This window comes from Lissotriton vulgaris, chromosome 5 (assembly GCF_964263255.1).
Source record: "Lissotriton vulgaris chromosome 5, aLisVul1.2, whole genome shotgun sequence".
Lineage (NCBI taxonomy): Eukaryota > Metazoa > Chordata > Amphibia > Caudata > Salamandridae > Lissotriton > Lissotriton vulgaris.
In genome coordinates, this window is record NC_141693.1 from 1,349,741,504 (window position 1) to 1,349,765,338 (window position 23,835).

The following is a 23,835-nucleotide window of genomic DNA, read 5'->3' on the forward strand; positions in this document are numbered from 1 at the left end:
ATACTTCCTGTAAAAACACTAACGCATAGGTGGCACTTAAAAGAAAGCACTAATTGTAATCTGTGTAACGGTGGAGACCAGGACTTAGAGCATCTATTGTTCACCTGCCCAAATGCAACAGTTGCTATGGCAAGAAAAAGGTTTCTACAACCAATCTACGTTAAATGTAGAATCAGTAAAGCACACAAATTGATTATCCTATGTAAAGCTCCGCCAAATGAATTTGTATGTTATAACCTTTTAAAATTTTTAACATTATTTTTACCTTTGTATTAGAATGAAAACTTTTTAACAAAGTGGTTTTTAATCGAATATGGTGTATTAAATATTTGAGGTTCTCAGTGGAGAACAAAATCAAATAAAATAAACTTGAGACTTGAGACCTAGGGGAGACCTTATGGGTGACTACTTTGGAAGTACCTTGAATTCCAAAGTCAGATTTGCATAAACTTCTACTTCAAAAGCAGCCTGCAGTGCTGGCTTTTAAACTGACAGCAGGCACCACAGCAGTGCACATTTAAGTACATTAAATCTACTGGGCTTCTAAACCTACATACCTTAACATATACTTGGGACTTACAGGTAGGTTGTCGGTACCAATTGTAATAATAACTAATTACCATGTACTTTCAATCAGGGCACAGGCCCTGGATCTGGTTAGCAGAGGCCAGGGCACAATCAGAGTCAGAAAACCAGCAAAATGGTGAGCAAAACGTGGAGGCGGGCACAGCAAATAGGTCTTGGTTTCTCATAGTGCTTCAAACCACACTTTGAGAGTCTGAACTCAGCATGCTGTTGGTGACAGATGGAGAGGAGAAGGAGGAGAGTGAACCTCTCCCTGTCCTTTTGGACTCCAAAGAGAGGGATGGGTATGTGGACGGAGTGATTCTTTCCCCCCCTCTAACTCTTGAGCAGCAGAGGGACTGTGGCCAAGTGTTGGTGCAGTACTCTTCTCTTTTCGCCCTTACTCCTGGGACTACCCACCTGTGCACCCATATTGTGAACACAGGGCCAACCTCCCTGCTAAGAATAAATCTTCCAGATTGTCTGATACCATGAGGGCCAGCATCAAGAGTGAAGCCTCTTAGATGCTGGAGTTGGGTGTGATAGAACCCTCCAGTAGCCCCTCGTCCACCCCTGTGATTATAGTACCAAAAGCTGTCCCAGAGGAGAGGGCACCACAACTGAACTGAGGTTCTATGTGTATTATAGAGGGCTCAATTCTGTGACAAATACTGTTGTGCATTTCATCCCTAGGGTGGATGAGCTGATTGACTGGTTAGGGGCTGCCCAGCACTTTAGTACCCATGATCTTACATCAGGATACTGGAAAATTGCCCCTAATAGAAGGTGCCAAGGAGAGTTCAGTCTTCTCCACTTCAGAGGGCTACTATCAGTTTACAGTAAATACCTTTGGTTCAAGAATGCCTCAGCCTCCTAAGAGAGGTTGGTGAACCAGGTACTGGCAGTTATGGATGCCTGTTCAGCTGCCTTTCTAGATAGCATAGCTGTCTTCAGGAGCAGTTAGAGGGACCACCTTTTTCACCTCCAAGAAGTGCTTGTGGTTCTGCAGTAGGCAGGCCTGAATATCTAGACCAGTAAGGGCCAGATAGGGTAGGGGTCTGTGGTGTATTTGATACATCTGGTGGGCAGGGGAAAGGTGCAGCCCCTCCAGGCCAAGATAAATACTATCATGGCCTGGCAGCCCCCCTTGAACCCAGACTGAAGTCAGAGCATTCTTGGGTCTCACTGGATACTCCAGGAGGTTTGTCAAGGTACTTGGCAACATTGTTGCTCCTTTGACAGAGCTGACTTCTAAGAAGGAGTCCAGAAATGTGAATTGGACAGAGGCTGCATTTCAATACCTGATGCATGCCATGTGGCAGCCCCTGTGCTCAGGGCCCCTTACTCCTCCCAGAAGTTTATCGATCAGAACGATGCCTCAGAACATGGCATAGGGACAGTGTTATCACAGCTCAATAAAGAGGGCCTGTACTAACCTGTAGCCTTCATCTCCAAGAAGTTATTCAACAGGGAACAGAGGTGGAGTGCTATAAAAAAAGAGAAGCTTTTGATGTAGTCTGGGCACTGAAGAAGTTGAGGCCACGCCTGTCTAGCACTTACTTTCTGATTCAGAATAACTACCGGCCCCTCAGGTGGCTCATGCAAATGAGGAGTGAGAATCCAAAATTGTTGAGGTGGTTCATTTTCTTACAGGTTATTGACTTTAGGGTGAAACACAGACCAGGAGTAGACCACACCAATGCTGACCTTTTGCCAGGTTTTTCTGCCTTATTGATGTGAACTCCCTAGAGGTTGGGTAGATCTCCCCACTTTCAGCTGGTGGGGGGGACATGTTAGACCAGTTATCCTTAGGGTGGTCTTTCATCAACGTTTTGCCTGCCTGCCTGCTGTATCTTTTTGTTGGCCTTAGGACACAGAGCTCTTTACCACTGCTGACTAGTGCTAAAGTGCATGCACTTCGCTCCTAAAACATGGTGACATACCAGATTGGCAGATTTGGTTTACCTGTAAGTCCCTTGTAAAGTGGTATACCATATACCCGGACCCTGTAATCTAAATGATGCTAGTGGGCCGGCAGCACTAGTTGACATTGCAGGCCTGTGTGTGCAGTTTACTGCCACTTCGACTTGATATTGAAAACCACTTGCAAAACCTGAATCACCCCTTTTATTACTCATAGGTCACTGCTAAGGTAGGCCCTAGGAAGCCCTATGGGCAGGGTGCTATGTAACTAAAAGTTAGGACAGGTACTTTTAAGTTTTACATGTCCTGATAGTGACGAACAGCTACATTTGATTTTCACTGTGAGGCCTACTTCTCTCATAGGCTAGCTTTGAGAATTCCTTAAAACGCTTTTAAGTTGTAATTTCTGATTAGAAAAGAGTAACTAAATCATGTTTCATATCTTTGGAATGGTAATGGTAAATCATCTTTAGTGGTAAAGTTGGAATTGACATTACTATTTTGGGAATGCCACTTTTAGAAAGTGGCCATTTCGCTGCTATAAACTTTCTTTGTGTACCTGCAGCCTGTCTTCAGAACAAGTATGGGCTAGGTCACAGCTACACTTTGTGCATTCCCTCTAGACAGCCACAAACACAGGAAGTTTTCTGTGCATTCTGAGCACTCATCTGCATTCTGATGGGTCTTCCTGGGCAGGGAGAAAAGGGAACAGCTGACACTTACACTTCAATAGGTGGATTCCTGTGCACACACAAAGGACTGATTCACCCCTCACTGTTAGCCTGAAATATGGGACTGGGTTAAAAGGGATCTTTGTGCACTTCAGAGAGCTCCTTTGAAGTCACCCCCTACATCAAAGGCACTTTTGGGTATAAGTACACTGCAGAACCTGGAAAGAACTCTGATATAGTAAAAACTACTGTGCTGTAAGGATTGTCACTTTTCCTTGACTGACTATTCCGAGGAACTGCTTCTCTGCTTTGAGGGATACTGGGTTACCCCATTGTTACTAAGCTCTCTGCTTTGATGAGCTACAGTGCTGCCTACTGATCACTGCTCTGTTGAGTACAAGGACTGGACCCATCTCAATTGAACCCAGAGTGACTCCAAAGACTTGCTTCATGTTTTCTGAAGCCTCAGGGACACCAGAGACTTCCTGCAGTGTGGCTGGTGCTGCTGGACTCTGCCATCTGTGAGTCCTATCCTTGCCTGAGGTGCCCCCTCCAGTCCTCGGCCTCAGAAGTGGATTCTGCAGCTGATTTCTGGAAAAACTGATGCATCACCCCACCTGTGTGAGAAATTCTGCTGCATTGCCCTTTCAACGCTGACGTAGAGGCTGCTCGGTGACAGCGGATTCTCAGCCTGGGTGGCTTGACGATGACACTCAGCGCAGCTCGATGACAGCGCATTGCATTCACTTCAACGGAGTTCAACAATGATGAGTGGCTTGACGATGGTGCAGTAGCCTCTCGACATCGACACTTGATCCAGCCATGGTATTTCTTCAGCTGGGTCTGTCTGGGTCATGTAGCCAGCCTACCCTCCATCGTGATTGGCCTGAACATTGGATTTGTTCTGACCCTTGTGACCGCAAGTAGCCGTTTGACCGCTTGTGACTTTTAAGCACTATTTTTGAATTTCTTCTTTAAAAATTTCATATCTTGCCTTCTACTGATTGGATTTTTGTCACTCCGGTCTTGTTGTACTCAGATAAATATTCCCTATTTTTCTAAACTATGTGGAGTCTTTTTGTGATGTTTTCATTGCTACTGTGTGTGTTGCACAAATACTTTACACATTGCAACTTAAGTAAGCCTGCCTGATCTGTGCCTAGCTACCAGAGAGCGAGCACAGATTAGTTTAAAGTGTGTATCCTTCTAGGATTATGGTCAATACTGGACAGGGTCAATGAATGCCAATCTTAAAAACCAATTAACCTATACCGGCTAATTGACATTTTCAATATGAATGGCATTTACCACCCAAAATAAAAATGTTATCATAGCATATCTTTTTATTTTGTCTCTTATATGCTTTTATTAAAGGTCTAACTCCCATTCATTTGAAAAATTAATTCTGTCTGTTCGCTTTATACAAGACTTGCTTAGCTAATTATTACTGTAATTCCCTATATCATGTCTTGTAATTGGGTAATAACATTTCACTTTTTTAAATAACAAATTACTTTTGACAGGGTTACTCCCAACCCCATGTCTTTCTTTTCACTTTTTTCTCTCCCAAGTTCCTTCATCCTCCCCCACCTACTACCCCTAGATTTCTATTTTTTTTGGGTGGAACACCCCAATTTCCCATTTTTTAATACGAAGTGATTTCCCCCACTCATTTTTTTAACATATTTTATCAAATTTAATCAACATACATGTTACACTTGTAAGTACATGCTCCCATTCCTCCCTTATTTTACCATGGTGTCAACACCCCATTCCACCATGTACATCTCAAGCTGAGTTTCAATCCATCCCTAGGAAGCCTACACTGTTAACATGTTGATAAGCTTTAACTACAAACAAGAGCAACTAACAGTCCTGCTAGAGGTAGACGGGGATGTGTTATGTCATGTGGGATTATGGTGTTGGGGAGTCATGTGTTGGTTGTCTGTGCTTGTATTGAATGACGAGCAAAGGTCTGCGTGCAAATGTGGCTTAGTACATATCTTGTGGGTGCCTTGCCCATTGGGGCTCAGTGGTCTTCTTCATCATTCACCTGACTTCTTACAATCCTCTGGTACCCTAAATTGGGGATGTCAGTCAATATGTGATCCAAGGTCTCGATCCAACTCCAGGGAACAGTCCCCTGATCCCCAGCAGTGCAGTTCCCTCATAACTAGCCCATCTGCAGAGTTCTGTCTGCCATGATTGTAAAGTGGGGGCCGCCAGGGGCCTCTCCGGCAAGTGTTATCTGGCTTTTGGCAAGTATGAGTGCCAAATCTATGAACCTATTTGGGACTGCTTCTGCTTTCCGACGGGTGAATCACCCTAATAAGCATGGCCCTGGGCAATCAGTGATTTACCTTCTCTTCGATATTGATGCTATCTCCATAACCCCTGTCCAGTATGGTTGCAAGGTCAGGAAGTCCCATAACATATCCATAAATGCATCATCGTTCCAGGGCAGTTTGCGCCTGCGTTTAGGTGCATGATATTTATTAGTTTTAGAGTGATATGTGCTTTGTGGCGATAATAATATTGGCTTAGTTTGAAACGTACATTGCTTGATATTGTTGGGGCGTGCACCAGTATTTTTGTCCAGTCTTCATCATTTATCTGTACACCCAAGGTTTGCTCCAGTCTCTTAGTGCCCCAAGCACTGCCTTGGTCTAGTCCTGCAGTGCCTTGTAGAAAAGCAACTCTGCATATCGCTTTCCAGCGAGCTCACTAATGTACTGGATGCCCTTGTTCATTCGGGTTCTGTTGGCCTGTTTGCCACCAATGTCTTATGGTCACTGTAATTACCCCATGGAGCAAAAATCACTTGCCAGTATTCCATATATAGCTCTTGTAGGCCCTCAAAATCCGCTATTGCACCATTGATATTAGAGTCGCCTGCTATTGTCACTCCCAACTCCAGCCAGTTTCTGATTCTGCTCCAGTTGCCGTTGTGTGGTATGGCTAGCAGATCATGTATCGGGAGTTCCCTGGTATACGACTCACAGGCCTGGTGTGCTGGAGTGCCCTCTTCCATACACCCTCTCACCCATATTTCCCCTTTTTTCACATATATCTGTCTTGACTTCCTTCTATTCTCACATTCCTCCTCCTAACCCTTGTCTTCTTCCCTCATTTTTCTATTTTAATGTTGGCACTACGTTCCTTACCTGGGATTAATTATAGAGTCCATGGAGTCCATCATTTTTCTATTACAAATTGTTTGTTTTTTACATAGTGACCCATGAGCTAGTGAAATTTGGAGTCTGAAGCGGTGTGGGAGCGATTTCCTTGGGGAATATTGTCAGGTGGATATGCCCCATAGAATGAGTGAAAGTTTAAATCTGCTTTTTTAACTAAATTAATAATATCATTAACTGTTTAGGGGCGTTTCTAATATTTTAACCTGTGTTTTTTTTATTTTATTTGTGTGTCCTCTAAACATATTTTCAGTTATGGTCTTCGAAATAGATTTCAATTATGTTGTTTTTCTATGAATTTGCATACTACATGGTGTAATAGCCAAGGATGCTCAATTTCTTATTTGTGAGCTATGTCGGGATTGGTCCTCTAATGGACAAGAACATTTTCAGGATAATATGCTTGCCAAAGATGATCAGTCCAGAGCATTTAAATTATTGTATGCAGGCTGTATCTTCGATGGAGTTAATAGCCACTGATTGCAATGTTTCAAATTCCATTCATACAATATGCTTTCTTATTCAAGGTGAGGAACAATACATCTTCTCACTTTCATTGATTCTAATAACAGCCTAAGAGTGCTATCATTCTTAAATTACAGATGCCTGCAGCAAGGATTCAGTAATGTCCTCCCTGAACCTCCTGTTAGATGTGCCATCAGCACTGCAAACAATGCTATGATTACGTACGGTAATCCCCATTACTCTTAGTCCTACTCGTCCTCGACCCAGTCATCACTCATGAGGTATTCCACAGACAGGAAACAAAACAGGAAACGCTTTTAGGCTCCACCCCCCCTCCTGCCAGGAGCTATATTACACACAACCACTAGAAGCACATCCTGACACACCAAGCAACAAAGACCTGGTCAGGGAGGGAGGGCGGGAAGTATGACTGGGTCGAGGACGAGTAGGACTAGGAGTAATGGGGATTACTGTACGTAATCATAGCATTACCTCTACGTCCCTCGTCCTCGACCCAGTCATCACTCATGAGGCATACCAAAGCAACGCCCAAACAGGCCTTTGGCAACCCAAACACAGCAAAACACAGACCAGACACAAAGGGGTGCAGCAAGCGAAAAAAAGTTTAATACACAAACAGAACTCAGAGCGGAGGGGGAACCCCCGCAGCTTGCAACACCCCACAACCAAAATTGGTCCGGTCAGACAGGGCACAATTCAACCTGTAGTGCCTCACAAACGTGGACTCGGAGGCCCAGGTTCCAGCACGACAAATCTCATCAAGAGATACACCATGGTAAGCAGCCCATGAGGCAGACACGCCCCGAGTGGAACGCGCCTGAACCCCCGCTGGACAAGGCAAACCAGCACCACGATAGGCAAGAGTGATGACAGCCTTGATCCAATGACCCAATGTGAGCCTGGAAGCAGCCTTACCCTTACCAGCCAAACCAAAGTTCACAAAGAGAGAGTCAGAAGAACGAAACTCCCCAGAACGAGCCACATAAATGGACAGGGCACGCCTCAGGTCCAAAGAATGAAGCAACACCTCAGAAGGAGAAGAAGTAGAGGACACAAAGAAGGAAGAACCAGCTCCTGAGAGGAATGGAAACAGGAGCGGACTTTGGGGAGAAAACCAGGATACAAAGAGAGCACCACAACATCATCCAAAAAACGCAAAAACGATGGGGAACAACGCAAGGCCGTAAGCTCCCACAACCGCCTCGCAGAAGTGATGGCCACCAGAAAAGCCACTTTGTAGGACAGAAACTTAAGGTCCACAGACTCCAAATGCTCAAAGGGGGAAGACTGCAAAACACCCAACACCAAAGACAAGTCCCAAGGAGGCACCAGGGTACAAACAGAAGGGGAAGAGAGAGAAAAACTACGAAACAGACGAGAAACCAACAGGCCATCTGAAGAAAGAAAAGAATCCGGGTCCCGGAAGGCCCGGATAGCAGCCCACTGGCCCCTCAAGGTAGAAACAGCAAAGCGCTTCTGAAAGCCATCCAGAAAAAACTGAAGGACAGAAGACACAGGGCAAGAGGTAGGAGACAAACCAGAAGAGGAACACCACCCCGAGAAGGAAGCCCAGTGCTTTGAGTAGGAAGACCAAGTAGATGGCCTACGAGAGGCCTGCATCACAGAAATTATGTGGTCGGGCAGACCACGGACCCCAAGGGACAACCGTTCAACCTCCAGACCACCAAGGAGAGGGGAACCAGAAGAGGGGACGGGGACCTCAGAGGAGACAGGTAGCGGGGCAGAAGCCAAGGAGGGCCCACCGCGAGGACCAGCAGCAGAGGAAACCAGGACCTCCTTGGCCAGTGCGGAAGAACAGCCACCACCTGAGCCCCCTCCCGCTGAACCTTCAGCAAGAAGGCAGGAATCAGAGGAAAGGGAGGAAAGGCATAAAGAAGCCAAGGAGGCCACCGGAGAGACAAGGTGTCCACTCCCCAGGCGTCCACTCCCCAGGCGCCCACCTCCGGAGACCTGGAGTAGAACAGGGGAACCAGGGCATTGGACCAGGAGGCGAACAAGTCCAGATCCGGAGTCCCGAACCTCAGGCAAAGCAAGCGAAAAGTCCGGGGAGCCAGGCACAGGGACAGAGACGAAAGGAAACCTCCGGCTCAACGAATCCGCCACCACGTTGTCCACACCTCGAATGTGCTGAGCAGACAGGGCCAGAAGATTCTTCTCCACCCAGTCCGAAATGGAGCAGGCCACCAGATTCAGGGAAGAACTGCGGGTCCCCCCCTGGTGATTGATATAGGCCCCAGACACGGTGTTGTCCGATCTCACCAGGACATGGCAACCCCTCAGGTGAAGATGGAAAAAGCGGAGCGCCCTCTCCACTGCAGACAACTCCCTCCAGTTGGACGACCTGCGAGACTCCACCGGGAGCCAACGAGCCTGCACAGCCCAATGGTCCAGAGTTGCCCCCCAGCCAGAAGCGCTGGCATCCGTGGTCACAACCAGAGGAGGAGGCAGACGGAACAACATCCCCACGGAAAGGTGGAAAGGATCCAGCCACCACTGAAGAGCAGACACAATGTCCAGAGACACAGGCACAGGGACCGCATAATCCAGGACAGGAAAGGAGACCCACCGCTGCACATGCCACAGCAGAGGGCGTAGATGAACCCTGGCCCAGGGCACGGTGAAGACAGAGGCAACGAATCCGGGCCTCCGGCAGGAACACCTTGCCAAACACAGAATCGAACACAGCTCCGATGAAGGTCCTCCGAGTGGCAGGCTCCAGGTGGCACTTCGGCAAGTTGATCAAGAACCTGTGTTCCCTGAGCGTAGTCATGGTCAAGTGAAGGTGATGAGACATGACCTCCAGGGACGGAGCCTGAACCATCCAGTCGTCGAGATACTGGAACACCGACACCCCCAGGAGATGGAGATGGGCCACCAAGGTAGTCACCACCTTGGTGAACACCCTGGGGGCGGACCGAAGACCAAAGGGAAGGAGGCAGAACTGCCAGTGCTGGTCCTCCAGGCAGAAGCGCAGGAAACGCTGATCCCTCACAGCCACCGGGACGTGTAGGTACGCATCCTGGAGGTCCAGAGTAGAGAACACCCAACCCGACTGGATCAGCGGAATAACCTTCTGGAGAGTCTCCATCTTGAACGGGATCTTCCTCACGAACAAGTTCAGACTCCGAAGGTTGATGACCACCCTGAAGCCTCCCGTGATCTTCGGCACCACAAAGATGATGGAGTAGACGCCCAACCCCCTCTCCGCCATCGGATTAGGGACAACCGCAAGCTTGCTGACCAAAGAACGAACCCCGTTCGACAAGGCCAGGCGGCGGGAGGCATCCCGAGGAGCAGGGGTCACTACCACCCCGGAAGGGGGAGGGGGACAGGAACTCGATCCGGTAGCCCCTTGACAAGACATCCAGCACCCATCTGTCGGAGGTCGTCAGGCGCCAAGCAGGAAGGAACTGGCGAAGCCTCCCACCAACCAGAGGCGGACCACCAGCGAGAACGTTCCCCTGGACGGCATAGTCAGGAACGCTGCGGACCAGACCCGGCACTATTCTGCGACTTCTTCTGAAACCTCCGTGGAAAAGACCTGCCAGAGCCGCGTTGATTCCGAAAGGAGGACTGCTGAAACCTGGAAGGCTGGTGGAAAGTCCTGGCACCAGAGAAGGAAGAACCCCCTTGGGGCGGAAGATCACTAAAGGACAAAGAGTGCTTGCGTTCCTTGAAGCCGTTGTGTAGCTTCTCCTCCAGTGAGTCACCAAACAGACGGGCACCAGTGAAAGGCAGCCTCAAAGCCATGGAACGCTGGGCCGCGTCCGTCTTCCAATCCCGTAGTAACAGGTTACGGCGGGCAGCAATAGAGGTACCACAGGACATAGCAGAAGCCCTCACAGAATCAAAGGCGACGTCCGACAGGAATTCCGCCTGGCGCTCCATAGACTCCAGCAACTCCGGACAACTGGCACCCTCCTGCATGGATGAAAACAGGGACTTGAAATCGGTCAGCAAAGACTGGGCAACGTACGCCCCAGAACGAATAGCCAGATGAGAAGCGGCATAAGACTTCTTCAGGGCAGAATCCACCTTCTTGTCCACCCCGTCCTTCAGAATGTTATCATCAGCCATGGAAGGACGACCCACAAGACTGGCCACCACAGAGTCCACAGGAATGGAATCAGGCAAAGTGTCCGCCATATCCCTCAATGGATAAAGTTTAGACATAAACCTGGGCATGGCAATATGATCCGGGTCCTTCCACTCCTTCAGCAGGACATCAGACACAAAGGGATGCACCGGCAAGGAAGAGGCAACAGGCTTCCGAAACTGTGGCAAGAGCGAATCCTGAGAGGTACTAGGTACAGATTCATCAGGAAACCCCATGTTAACCCTAACATGGGAAAGGACATCAGGCAAGAGATCCCTGGAAATGTAGTTGCCCTGAAGATCAACAGCAGCCAGCGAAGACTCATCAGATTCAGCAGAGGAGGAAATATCGGAATGAAGGGCAGCAGAACCAGAAAGACCAACAGCATCCTTTTTGTTCGCCTTGAGATCAGAAAGAGTCTCCAGGATAAGGCGCTTAATCCGCTCATCATCGCTTCACAGGAGGAGAGGAGTCCCCACTGGAACCAGGGGAAGTGGGAGGTACAGGGGAGGAATGCCTCCTCTTACGATGATGCTTCCCCATGACCAACACTGCACAAAGTAGTAACCAAAGAAGAATGAATACTACCAAGAAAAACACCTCCTCCCAAGGGGACGACATATATATATATGTAGGGCACACCCAGCAATTACCCCCCGCCCCCCACAAGCGAACAGAAAACAGGCAGTGAGGCAAGCCCCCGACCCATCAGCCAACCATAACCCGGCCAGAGGAAAAAAGGGGGAGGGGTGGGCAAATTGAAACCGCGGCCAAACAGCTGGCGCGGCAACCAAAAATAGCAAAACACACCGAAGGGAAGATGAGGCCACTCACCCTGCGAGCCGCCAACCGACCCACCGACCTCCCGACTGAACGGTAGGAAATGCCCCACAGGTCAACAGAGTGCCCGGAGCCCACCCGGACGTCCGACCACGACCAGCACTCAGCCAGGAACCAACACTGCACATGTGCGAACACCGCACACGCGCGGACACAGAGAGCAGCCCAGCTTCCGTACCCAGACCCAGAGGAAGCCCGGCGAGATGACCGCAACAAACACTGGCCCTGCAGAGAGGAGGCAGTGATGCGCAAATACTGGAGGAGACACCCGGGCCCCTATGCAGAGAGGACCAGGTGCGAGCAGGAGAAACATGGGGAGGAGCGCGCCACACCACAGCCAAGCGCTCCCCTCCCACACCTGCACGACGACCGGAACAAGGAAGTCAGGATCAGCAACACCAAGGACCCCTCGCACAACTCCACAGGGCAACAGCATCCGGAACAGGCAACTGGGCAGGAAGAAAACCAGGAAGACCCGAGAAGCCAAGCAGCCCAGGTCACCTGAGCCCAGGAGGAGATAGGGAAGCCCAGCAGCCCCACTCTGAGGAATCCCACGACGGTCCATGGGAGCCTCCCAGAGCCCGATCCACAGGACAAAGAAGCAGGTAAGCGCCCGGCACTCACCTCAGCGTCTCCCATCAAGTAATCCACCGACAGGAAACAAAACAGGATGTGCTTCTAGTGGTTGTGTGTAATATAGCACCTGGGAGGAGGGGGGGGGGTGGAGCCTAAAAGCGTTTCCTGTTTTGTTTCCTGTCTGTGGAATACCTCATGAGTGATGACTGGGTCGAGGACGAGGGACGTAGAGGTAATGATTGTTTGTCAGAGTATAATATCGCAGGTGCCCCAATATCCTTTGCATGCTATTGAAATTCATGTTTTGCGTGCTGGTTCTGCCATCACGGAAAGGAACTCGTTTTCATTGTTAAACTCTACTCTTTTCTGCTTACAGCGATATTTTTAGGACACAGAACTTTGTGCCACATTTTGGAAAAATGTTGGAAAACATTTTCCAGCCTGTGTTTGAAGCAACAATCAACCCTCAGTCAAACAAAGACCTCAGTGTGTTCCTGAGACACGTAAGTGACCCCGAAATGAAATGTGTGAGTTTGTATGTCATGTGTGCATGGAAAAGAGCATTAGCAATGTACACCAGACTGAATTAGAAACGACTTATTCGAAAATGAAGACAGTCGTATAGTTGGGGATTTCCACAGCATCGTTATTTATGGAAGTATTGGACATGGCTGCAAGACCTTTCATTTATTTATGATCTGCATGAAGAGTCCTTCAGTTAACAACTCTAAAAAGTTACTTAGCTGTTTGAACCACTTTGCTGTTTGAAACGCCACGGACCCTTGAATCACGGACCTCCGCTGAATCCCGCCTGCTGACCGCTGCTGCTCGCCGGACCCGCTGCGCGGGTCCCGCTTCGCGGTTTGCAGAGTGTGGACTTTGCCTGGGGCTAGTGGGACACCGGCAGGGCTGCGAGGGTAGAGCGGGTGGACTCTGAGTTCCAGGAGTCCCCGCGCGCCCGTGTCAGCTGGGCTCCTCTCCCTGCCCGCCGCGCCCCCTCCACAGCGGTACTTCATCACCTTCCTCTCTCACATCAGAGGGAACCACTTTGCTGTTTGAAACGCCACGGACCCTTGAATCACGGACCTCCGCTGAATCCCGCCTGCTGACGGCTGCTGCTCGCCGGACCCGCTGCGCGGGTCCCGCTTCGCGGTTTGCAGAGTGTGGACTTTGCCTGGGGCTAGTGGGACACCGGCAGGGCTGCGAGGGTAGAGCGGGTGGACTCTGAGTTCCAGGAGTCCCCGCGCGCCCGTGTCAGCTGGGCTCCTCTCCCTGCCGGCCGCGCCCCCTCCACAGCGGTACTTCATCACCTTCCTCTCTCACATCAGAGGGAACCACTTTGCTGTTTGAAACGCCACGGACCCTTGAATCACGGACCTCCGCTGAATCCCGCCTGCTGACCGCTGCTGCTCGCCGGACCCGTTGCGCGGGTCCCGCTTCGCGGTTTGCAGAGTGTGGACTTTGCCTGGGGCTAGTGGGACACCGGCAGGGCTGCGAGGGTAGAGCGGGTGGACTCTGAGTTCCAGGAGTCCCCGCGCGCCCGTGTCAGCTGGGCTCCTCTCCCTGCCGGCCGCGCCCCCTCCACAGCGGTACTTCATCACCTTCCTCTCTCACATCAGAGGGAACCACTTTGCTGTTTGAAACGCCACGGACCCTTGAATCACGGACCTCCGCTGAATCCCGCCTGCTGACCGCTGCTGCTCGCCGGACCCGCTGCGTGGGTCCCGCTTCGCGGTTTGCAGAGTGTGGACTTTGCCTGGGGCTAGTGGGACACCGGCAGGGCTGCGAGGGTAGAGCGGGTGGACTCTGAGTTCCAGGAGTCCCCGCGCGCCCGTGTCAGCTGGGCTCCTCTCCCTGCCGGCCGCGCCCCCTCCACAGCGGTACTTCATCACCTTCCTCTCTCACATCAGAGGGAACCACTTTGCTGTTTGAAACGCCACGGACCCTTGAATCACGGACCTCCGCTGAATCCCGCCTGCTGACCGCTGCTGCTCGCCGGACCCGCTGCGCGGGTCCCGCTTCGCGGTTTGCTGAGTGTGGACTTTGCCTGGGGCTAGTGGGACACCGGCAGGGCTGCGAGGGTAGAGCGGGTGGACTCTGAGTTCCAGGAGTCCCCGCGCGCCCGTGTCAGCTGGGCTCCTCTCCCTGCCGGCCGCGCCCCCTCCACAGCGGTACTTCATCACCTTCCTCTCTCACATCAGAGGGAACCACTTTGCTGTTTGAAACGCCACGGACCCTTGAATCACGGACCTCCGCTGAATCCCGCCTGCTGACCGCTGCTGCTCGCCGGACCCGCTGCGCGGGTCCCGCTTCGCGGTTTGCAGAGTGTGGACTTTGCCTGGGGCTAGTGGGACACCGGCAGGGCTGCGAGGGTAGAGCGGGTGGACTCTGAGTTCCAGGAGTCCCCGCGCGCCCGTGTCAGCTGGGCTCCTCTCCCTGACGGCCGCGCCCCCTCCACAGCGGTACTTCATCACCTTCCTCTCTCACATCAGAGGGAACCACTTTGCTGTTTGAAACGCCACGGACCCTTGAATCACAGACCTCCGCTGAATCCCGCCTGCTGACCGCTGCTGCTCGCCGGACCCTCTGGGCGGGTCCCGCTTCGCGGTTTGCAGAGTGTGGACTTTGCCTGGGGCTAGTGGGACACCGGCAGGGCTGCGAGGGTAGAGCGGGTGGACTCTGAGTTCCAGGAGTCCCCGCGCGCCCGTGTCAGCTGGGCTCCTCTCCCTGCCGGCCACGCCCCCAGTTTATCTTAAAAGAAGAAGCAGCTCCCGCTGCGCGGGAGCGCGCGGGAGGGCGCCGGGAGAAGCCCGGGACAAGGGCGGGACCGTCTGTGGCCGTCCGGGGCCGGAGGAGGCCGGGCTGGGCCCGACCGCTTTCTATTGCAGATCGGAGGACGCTGCGTATCACATAATGGATACGGCAACCGAAGCAGAAACCCCGGGGAAAAAATCTAGATTACGTAATGGATCCCTGGAGAATTACTTTCCCAAGAGGAGTGAGGGAGATAAGGATTTTACCTTAGCGGAGCGCAGGGCAGAGCGGCGTCGCTCTGTTGAGAATATGAAACATAGACCTCTCACTGACAGTCTACCCGAACTGGACCGGGAAGGTGACTCGCATGGCCTAAGTGAGGATAATGTAAGTCAAGATGGTATCCCTCTATTGTTTCGTGACTTTGTAGCCACTCCTTGTTTGCCCGACGATAATATTATAGTTGTTTCACCCACCCCTAGTGTTAGCCGTGTGACCGACAAGTCTAAATCCAGGAAGCAGAAAGTTAACATTTGTCCTGTCGCCCAGATCCATCGCCCGCCCCCTAGTAAAAAAAGAAGGAAATATAGGGCGGTCACAGGTAAAGCAAAAACATCACATGTTGATTTTGGTAAAGGGATTAAGACTCAGACCTCATCTGAGACTCCCACAGCAGTTGAGCAGGAATACACCCCACAGGTAGTTGATATACCGGGTCCTGGTCCAGCTTTAGCAACCACACAAGACGCGGTCCCTGATAATATCAGTAGAGATACCCCTCCTATCACATCACCTCCACTTCCGGCCTCAGTATCAGGGAACCTGGAATTTTGGTTAAGATCTCTCCTACTACCAATTAATGAGTCTATTAAAAAGGTGGAAATTAGATTAACTATATTGGAAGCCGCCATAACTAGTATGGCTACCCATACTAAAAAAAACGGAAGTGTGGCGGTACAGCCGATACCCCCTCCGACCACACCGCAAAGTAAATCTAGAATTCCTCCCACTTCTGCTCTGGCTAAGCAAACTTGTCAGCCCTCGGGGGGAGCTGTGCCCCCAACTCATAATATAACGCCATCTAAACAAACTAAAACACCAGTTACTGAGTTAGGAGCAGGGCCCTCAAAACCACCCCCAAAGGCCCCATCGAGTAACAATCAAATTGCACAAGGGGACAATGGTAATAGCAGAATGACTCATAAAAAGATCCCACAAGTAGAGATTCCCCCAGAAGCTGTGCCCTACGTGGTGATCCTAACGGGAGTCCCGCAACTATCAGAGAACAAGAAGGAGGGATTCCCCGACCTTAAAAACAAAATTATCCACTGGTTAAGGTTGCATAGGCCGATAGCACCTAACTTAGATGGGGACATAGTTCACGTTAGACGGATCAATTGGCTGGGGAGTAGAACTAAAGATATTGAGGGAGACCTAGTGGTGGTCAACTTTAGAGATCCTCGGGCAGTTGATTACATCCTAAACTGGCCACCTGGGAATGGTGAAACCTGTGTTATTCCACGGGCCATAACTTATTTTTATCCCAGGTCAAAAGTTACTAACTCTAAACATATAAACAGACCACAAGGTTATAGGCCGCCCCTTATTCCACCCTACATTAATAATCAATTTCAGTATGGCCATCAGCTGACTAGGGTGCCAGACCTACACTCCGCCTGGTCCATGGTCCCTTATAGACACATGCTTAACCAGGGCCCTAGTATGAACCATTTGATGCCCTTTACCCCGTTGGATACCTACAATCGGTTTTCCCAGTTGTCAGGACTGGAGGAATGCGATTGAAGGTGGGGGCAAGGGGGAGGGGGAAATGATAATGAACCCCTAGGGGCCGAGGATTCTCGTTCTCCCTGGGGTAGCACTGGTAAAGAAGAAATTAGTCTAGTTGTTGACCATAGGGTGACCACCATTGTAACAACAGAGGATTCCAGGCCAGCTGGGTCCGTGATGAGTACGGCCGGCTGCTCTGCAACCCTCACCACACCAACCCAGGAGGGGGGGCGCCCTTCGACCAGGGTGGTTAATGAGAGATTGCCTAAGGTGGGTTATACTTCTATGCCAGGAGGAAGGAGGGAAATAAACCTCCTTTCCTGGAATATTGCTGGGCTAAAGAGGAAGCTAGACATCCCGGAGTGGCACACACAAATTGAGCAGTTCGATGTCTGCCTGTTTCAGGAGACATGGAGTTTTGTCCCACTACATAAATCAGGGTATACCACCCACTGTGTGCCCGCAGTAAGTAAGGGAAAGGGCAGACCTTCGGGCGGCCTGATAGTCTGGATAAAAATAGATTTGGACTGGGTGGTTACAAGACACAGTGTGGAGTGTAATGATATACTCCACCTCTCGGCGAAAGGAGGGGAGGATGTTGTCAGGCTCGACCTTTTTAATGTTTATGCAAGAGGGACACAGGGTGACTCCACCTCTTTGACCCTAACATCCTTGGACTTGACCTTAGCTAAATGCCCCTGCTCAGCTAAAATACTGGTGGGGGGTGATTTCAATTGTACATTTGAACCCCTTCTCGGAGACGACCCCTTAGGAATCGAAGAGGAGGATTCAAAATGGTCTATTCCATCCCTTTCCCTGCCCCCTGTTAGGAAATGGTCGTCCAGAGCTATACAAATCAATGCACTGACAAGGGACCATAGATTAAGAGCCCTGAACGGCAGGACAATATCCGACCGGTCAGGGGCATGGACCTTCAATAGACTTTCGGGCCCGTCCAGAATCGACTACATCCTAATAGATGTTGGATTCTGGCCGGACCTGATTGATATGGAGGTCGTCCCAAGCCAGGATAGTGATCACAATCCCCTGTGTTGTAAGTTTCACTGGGGTGTGCTGGATGACAGGCGAGGGGTGGTCACCCTAAAAACAACTAAAGAAGTTATCCCATTTAATAACGATCGTAGGCTGAAATGGGATAAGGCTAAGCTCAATGAGGGTGATATAGGAAGTATTAAAGCATTGGTTGAGGGCTTGTCTTCTACCCTAGATGTATGGGTTGGTGAAAACTGGACCGTCAATCCCCAATACCCCACCCTTGACTCTGCCTATAAAATGACAATAGACCAAGTTGGTCAATTTTTCATCTCTAAGAGGAAAGGTAATAGGGCTCCTGCTATACCCTCTACTCTTAGTAAAGTATGGTATAACGACCAGTGTAAAAGCTTTAGGAAAAAATTGACAGAAGCTTTGCTTTCAGGGAACCCTCCATTGGTTAGAGCGGCCAGGAGGGACTACCAGAAAGCATTATCATTGGCCAAAAGGGAGTGGGAGGAACAGCATTGGTTGGATCTTTCCAATGCAGTGAGTGGCAGGAACCCAAACCTCTTTTGGGAATTGGTCAACAGATCAAGGCAGAGAAGATCGCAACCATTGGCTGATCATATAACTTGCCAGCAATGGTTTACACATTTCGCATCTCTTTATGGAGACGCGGAAGAACTAACTAGCCCAGGGGTGACTAGTCAGGGTGAAGGGGCTCTCGCGGATATAAGCGATCCTTTGTTCACAACGGGTGAAGTAGTTTTGGCGATTAGACACCTTACCCCTAAAAAAGCCGCTGGGCAGGATGGGATCCCTGGGGATCTATTGTTGGCGGATCCGGAGGTCTGGGCTAAATTAATCGCGATCATAATGAATCTGATCATGAGGGGACACCAGGTTCCAGACTCCTGGAAAGGGGCCGAGGTAGTTACGGTGTATAAGAAGGGGGCTAGAGATGACCCTGCAAACTACAGACCCATTAGTCTGATAGATATAATACAGAAAGTGGTCGGCAGGGTCATCATTTCAAGAGTAGGAGACTGGATAGAGGAGGCTAGTATCCTCTCCCATTTACAAGCGGGGTTCAGAAGGAGGGTAGGTACGATGGACCAGGTCTTTCGTCTGTTCGCCATATATTGGAAGGCGGTTGTTATTATGAAGGGTAGTTTGTATATGGCGTTCATTGATCTTAAAACCGCATTTGACCTGGTCCCTCGCACAAAACTTTGGGGAATTCTAAGAGAGATGGGTATTCCCAGTGGTCTTCTGAGCCTAATTGTTAAGCTACACGAGGGGAACTATGCAAGGGTGAGATGGGGATCCCAGGGTCAACTTACAGATAGGATCCCTGTGCGGAGAGGAGTGCGTCAGGGATGTGTCATGGCTCCGACTCTCTTCTCCCTATTCGTAAATGGAGTGGTGGACCATCTAATGGGGGAGGAGTCGGATGCCCCATCCCTGGCGGGGGAGAGAATCCCCACACTCCTCTTCGCCGACGACACCCTATTAATTTCTAAATCCCCGGTGGGGTTGCAAAAACTCCTGGATCGGTTTAGCTCCTTCTGCACCAACAGAGGCTTAACTATCAACACATCGAAAACCAAATTGATGGCCTTTGCTCCCTCGAAAAGATTCAGAAATAACTTTGTGCTTAACAATGCCCCACTTGAACTGGTTGAGTCTTTTGACTACCTTGGTGTCCGAATTAACAGCCACATGACCTGGAAGGATCATTTGTCTAAAATGCTTCTAAACCATCAAAGAGTATCCGGGGGGACGCTGAAGGAGATACGTGAGTCAACCAGTAAACCGGTCTCCCCAGCTATGACCATCTATGAGGGTCAGATCCTACCTGCAGCACTTTATGGCTCGGAGTTGTGGGGGTTTGAAGGGATTTCTGACTTGATGACGGCGGAAAACAATTTTTTTAGGAAAGTGGTAGCCCTTCCTACCTCCACCCCAATGATCCCATTAAGATTAGATCTGGGCAGGAAATCAGTAAAGGATTTGGTGAGGCTCCGTCCGTTGTTATTTTGGTCCCGATTACGAAGAACTGAAGAGCTGGCAAAGTATGCAGAAGGGCTAGATGAACTACTTGTACTGGACACCTGTAAAAAAATAGCGTGGTTAAATAACCTGAAGGAATTGGTTTTCACTTTGGGTCTCAGAGAGGCATGGGAGTTGCAATCACCACCACCGAAAGATGTCATAAAAAAACTATACTGGGACTGGGTACAGAACAACGTTATGAGGTCTAGGAAATTGGGCTCTCTCACTGACCAATTTTTGTCTATTAAGTGTACGCGCAAAATGGAACCCTTTCTAGATTTAATAACTAAACCACTGGATCGAGCGCTGTACCTAAAATTGCGATATGGGACGCTCCCGGTGTATGAGTTTACGGGTAAATGGAAGAATACAGATGCTAGCTCGCAGGGTTGCCCGGGTTGTGCGGCCCCTAAGGAATCGGTGGCTCACCTGTTCTTCGCGTGCCCTTCTTACAAAGGGGCACGGAAATTCTGGTTGAAACCCGTCTGTAGGGAACTAGGACTGAGGTGCCATAGCCAGGCATTACGTGTCCTCTCTACAGACTCTTCATCTGCCAGTATGATCTGTGGGGTGGCTAAATTCCTAGGAAGTGCGTGGAGGACACGTTGCCGTTTGTTGAAACTTCAAACCGGAAAGTCCACTATCTAAGGATGATTTTACTGCTAGTAAACTGTGAATGTTGTGTCATTGCTTTTACTGTATTATATAATCTTTTATCAGAAGTGAAATGTTTATATATTGTGTTCTTTTATGGTGAAAATTGCCGAATAAAGATTCATTCATTCACTTATTTGTTGAGGACCTGCTTAAATAAAGGTGTGCGTTCTTCATCGAACTACAATATAGATATGGCTGAGTTCCAAATTTCAGTGTCAGCGCATTTACACATTAAATCAGCAACTGTTCTAGTGCCCAAACCCACAATCAAGAAAGTACACCGGACCAAACCTTCATGCCCGAAAATGGAACCGAGGCATACCACAGAAAAATAAAACGTTTTCGTGGGTCTCTTTTCTCTTACAACCATAAATTCATACTATCTCTCAACATCAAAACTGATGTTGTGTGTTTATTCTCCAAACAGGTGGTTTTTTTTGTATCTCATACGATTTTAAGTGGTGCTGGCAGCACAGTACTCATAGGTACAACGATGTGAAATATTAAAAACGATACATACGTACAATCGGGATATTGCCAAATGTATACATATCCAGAGTTCAGTTTATATTCTGATTACTGTATTACGTGTATTAACCATAGGACAATCCCTGTCTACAGTGTGGACATTTTGACTCACCCCCAAGTTGGCGTGGGTCTCTTCAGGGCATAGGCATGCTGTCTGACGCACCAACTGCAGGATATGTACATTCTTCATATGCTGGTTTGTTGACTCTAAAACTGGCTTCTCAATCCCAACTTCAACTAAAAATAGGGTCTAAACTCGATCCAGGGGTCTCCATGCAGCGCGCCTCTTTAGTGCGTCTGCACTCGGTGATTGTCAGTCTAACACTCAAAGGTGAAGACATAGCTTTAGAGACGTTGCAGGGCTACTGCAGAGCTAAGTAAAGTGCGGTACTGGACCCCAAGTCCCATCAGGGGCCTGGATGCAGGAGTCCCTTCTCAGGCAAGGAATGGCATGGCATGCTGGAAGTTGGTGCAAGGTGGCACTGGCGTGAGAAGTCAGCCTGATCTCTACTTCAGTTGTGGTATGGACAGGGCTGCCAGAACTTCGGGTGTTTAGCAAGTATAGTTAACAGGAAAATGAGCCTGTCAAGCAGTGGCTGTTCCACGGGCTGTTTTCAACCAGATGAAATCCACAAGACCTGGGGGAAGGGATCCCAGAGCAGAACATATTGAATGCATGAAATAGTTGGACGCTACACAGGAGTGGAAATGGCTGGGCTGCACCCAAGGAGTTGGGACTGGTATTTCCCAACAAGCAGCATCCACTTTGGGTGAAACTCGAAGCTGTAACATGGGATCCACAAGGTTCATTTCCCCAGTCAGCAGTAAAGAACATCCAACAGTAATACCCAAGCACCAACAGGATGAAACAGACGTGGCAGACAGTATCCATTTGATAAGGAGAAGGGCTTAGAAAATGGCAGAAGATCCAGGAAAGCAAAAAGGAGTAATCTGATATGTGTGTGAGACGAATAGTGAGATGACTGTAGATGACAGACCTTGAGATGGACGTTGATGGGCTGTGCCAGTGGTCTCCCAGAAACTGCAAAGCAGGACACAGGTGACTTATGTGCATTTCATGGTGGTTTAGTTCCCATTTCGCTGAGGTTGTGAACTTGGTGAGATGACCATGTATTAGAATGCGGGGATGTACACAGATTTGTTCTCCATAGACACTGTGTTATCAATTTCATATGTAGAGGGGGTAGAGGTGGCACAGTTTTATCTTATCTGGGGCGACTTCAGTGGTTTTGATTACTTAAAGGGTCTGTGAACTTTCTACATTGATTTAGGATTAGATGTGGGTTACAGCCAGGGGGGGATCACTGCCTAGAGGGTACCCCATCTTTACAATATAAGGAGGTTGTGGAAGGGTAGGAGGAGAAATTCGTACTGGGCTCATTGAAGCCTCAGACCTGTAAAACTAGGTACGTTTACTGCTGCTACTTAGAGCAGTCAAAGGATGTAACAGCCCAGCAAAATCTCTTAGTTTTTTTCATGAGCTTACACCGCTCAAAGTCAATATATGCTTCTTTCGAGAGATACATTTTCTGAGCATAGACCATCAAGGCCAAAGAGTGGAAATTATGAGGAAGAACGATAGGTGGTTGTGAATTGGACATATTTGGGAAGCCTCTTGTGATACCGGCTGCTTATCAGATATTGGGCTGATGGTCAAAGTGCCTCAGAAAAATCTGCCCTTCTGGAAAGTCATACTTTTTGCCCTGATCACCCCTAATTTTTGACTAATACTGGTGGTTACTGACTCTGAAAGGGCCTCAGACTCTGGTAACCAGGCACCGGGCCAGTTCTCTGTCCTGAAAAAGGTATATGGTAATTGGTGTAGTTGCAATTGGTTAACACAATCTACCTGAAATTCCCTAGTATATGGTAGAACATGTAGGTTTAGAGACCCTGGTGAGGTTAATTCCCTTAAATTTTTACTTTCTTCAACAATGCAATGAGAGTCCTATCTGAGGAAATCACCCTTCTCGAAGATCAACTGGCTTCTAGTCATTCGGAAGCTATTCTTATTCCCGAGTAGGCAGAGTCAACTGTTCATACACCGTTGAAATTACTACACAGTTATTTTGTAATTACTTTGTGAATAGTTTGTTGGATTACTTTTTAGATTACTTTTCTTACTCAGTGTGGTATACCTGGATACCACCCTGGGACATTTCCTGGATAAAGGTAAGTAATGCAATTTGTTATCAAAACTCCCATCTTGTGAGTTGCAGCCTCCCTCTGCCCCAGAGTACAGTGAGCCGAGGCCAGGAAGTGGTAAGGAGGCAGATTAGTGCTGTCTCTTCCCCAAAACAAAAGTGTTTTTAAAAAAAACGATTTCCCTTTCTGTGATTTCTGTCTTTGCCTGTGGTTGTTACAGTTTAAAAATTGTAGTTTTAACCTGCCTGTGATTGGATATTTTATCACCTGTTTTGTGTTTTAAACTTCCGTTTTTCCAGCCCATGATTGCTTCCATTTAACATGATGAATTGTGGGATTTGCAGTCCAAACTCTGTAGTTTTTCCCTCTCATTCGTGGGGACTTTCGAGTTTCCCTCCAAATTTCTCCTTCGCTCTGTGCTAAGACCTGTATGTTAAAACAGAGCACCCCCAGCCACCATTTTGTGTTCACAAGCCAGTGAAACCAGTCCCCTCCTGCCTCCCCCCCAGCAACAGGGATA

The 23,835-nt window shown here is 49.2% G+C and overlaps 1 protein-coding gene across 1 annotated transcript in view; it reads left to right on the top strand.

Moving 5' to 3' along the window:
- AMPD1 (adenosine monophosphate deaminase 1) overlaps positions 1-23,835 on the top strand; it is a 488,628-nt gene that overhangs the window by 269,024 nt on the left and 195,769 nt on the right. The window contains exon 10 of the mRNA XM_086923284.1: positions 12,748-12,874. Coding sequence (XP_086779410.1) covers positions 12,748-12,874 — 127 coding nt within the window. The remainder of the gene's footprint in view (positions 1-12,747; positions 12,875-23,835) is intronic.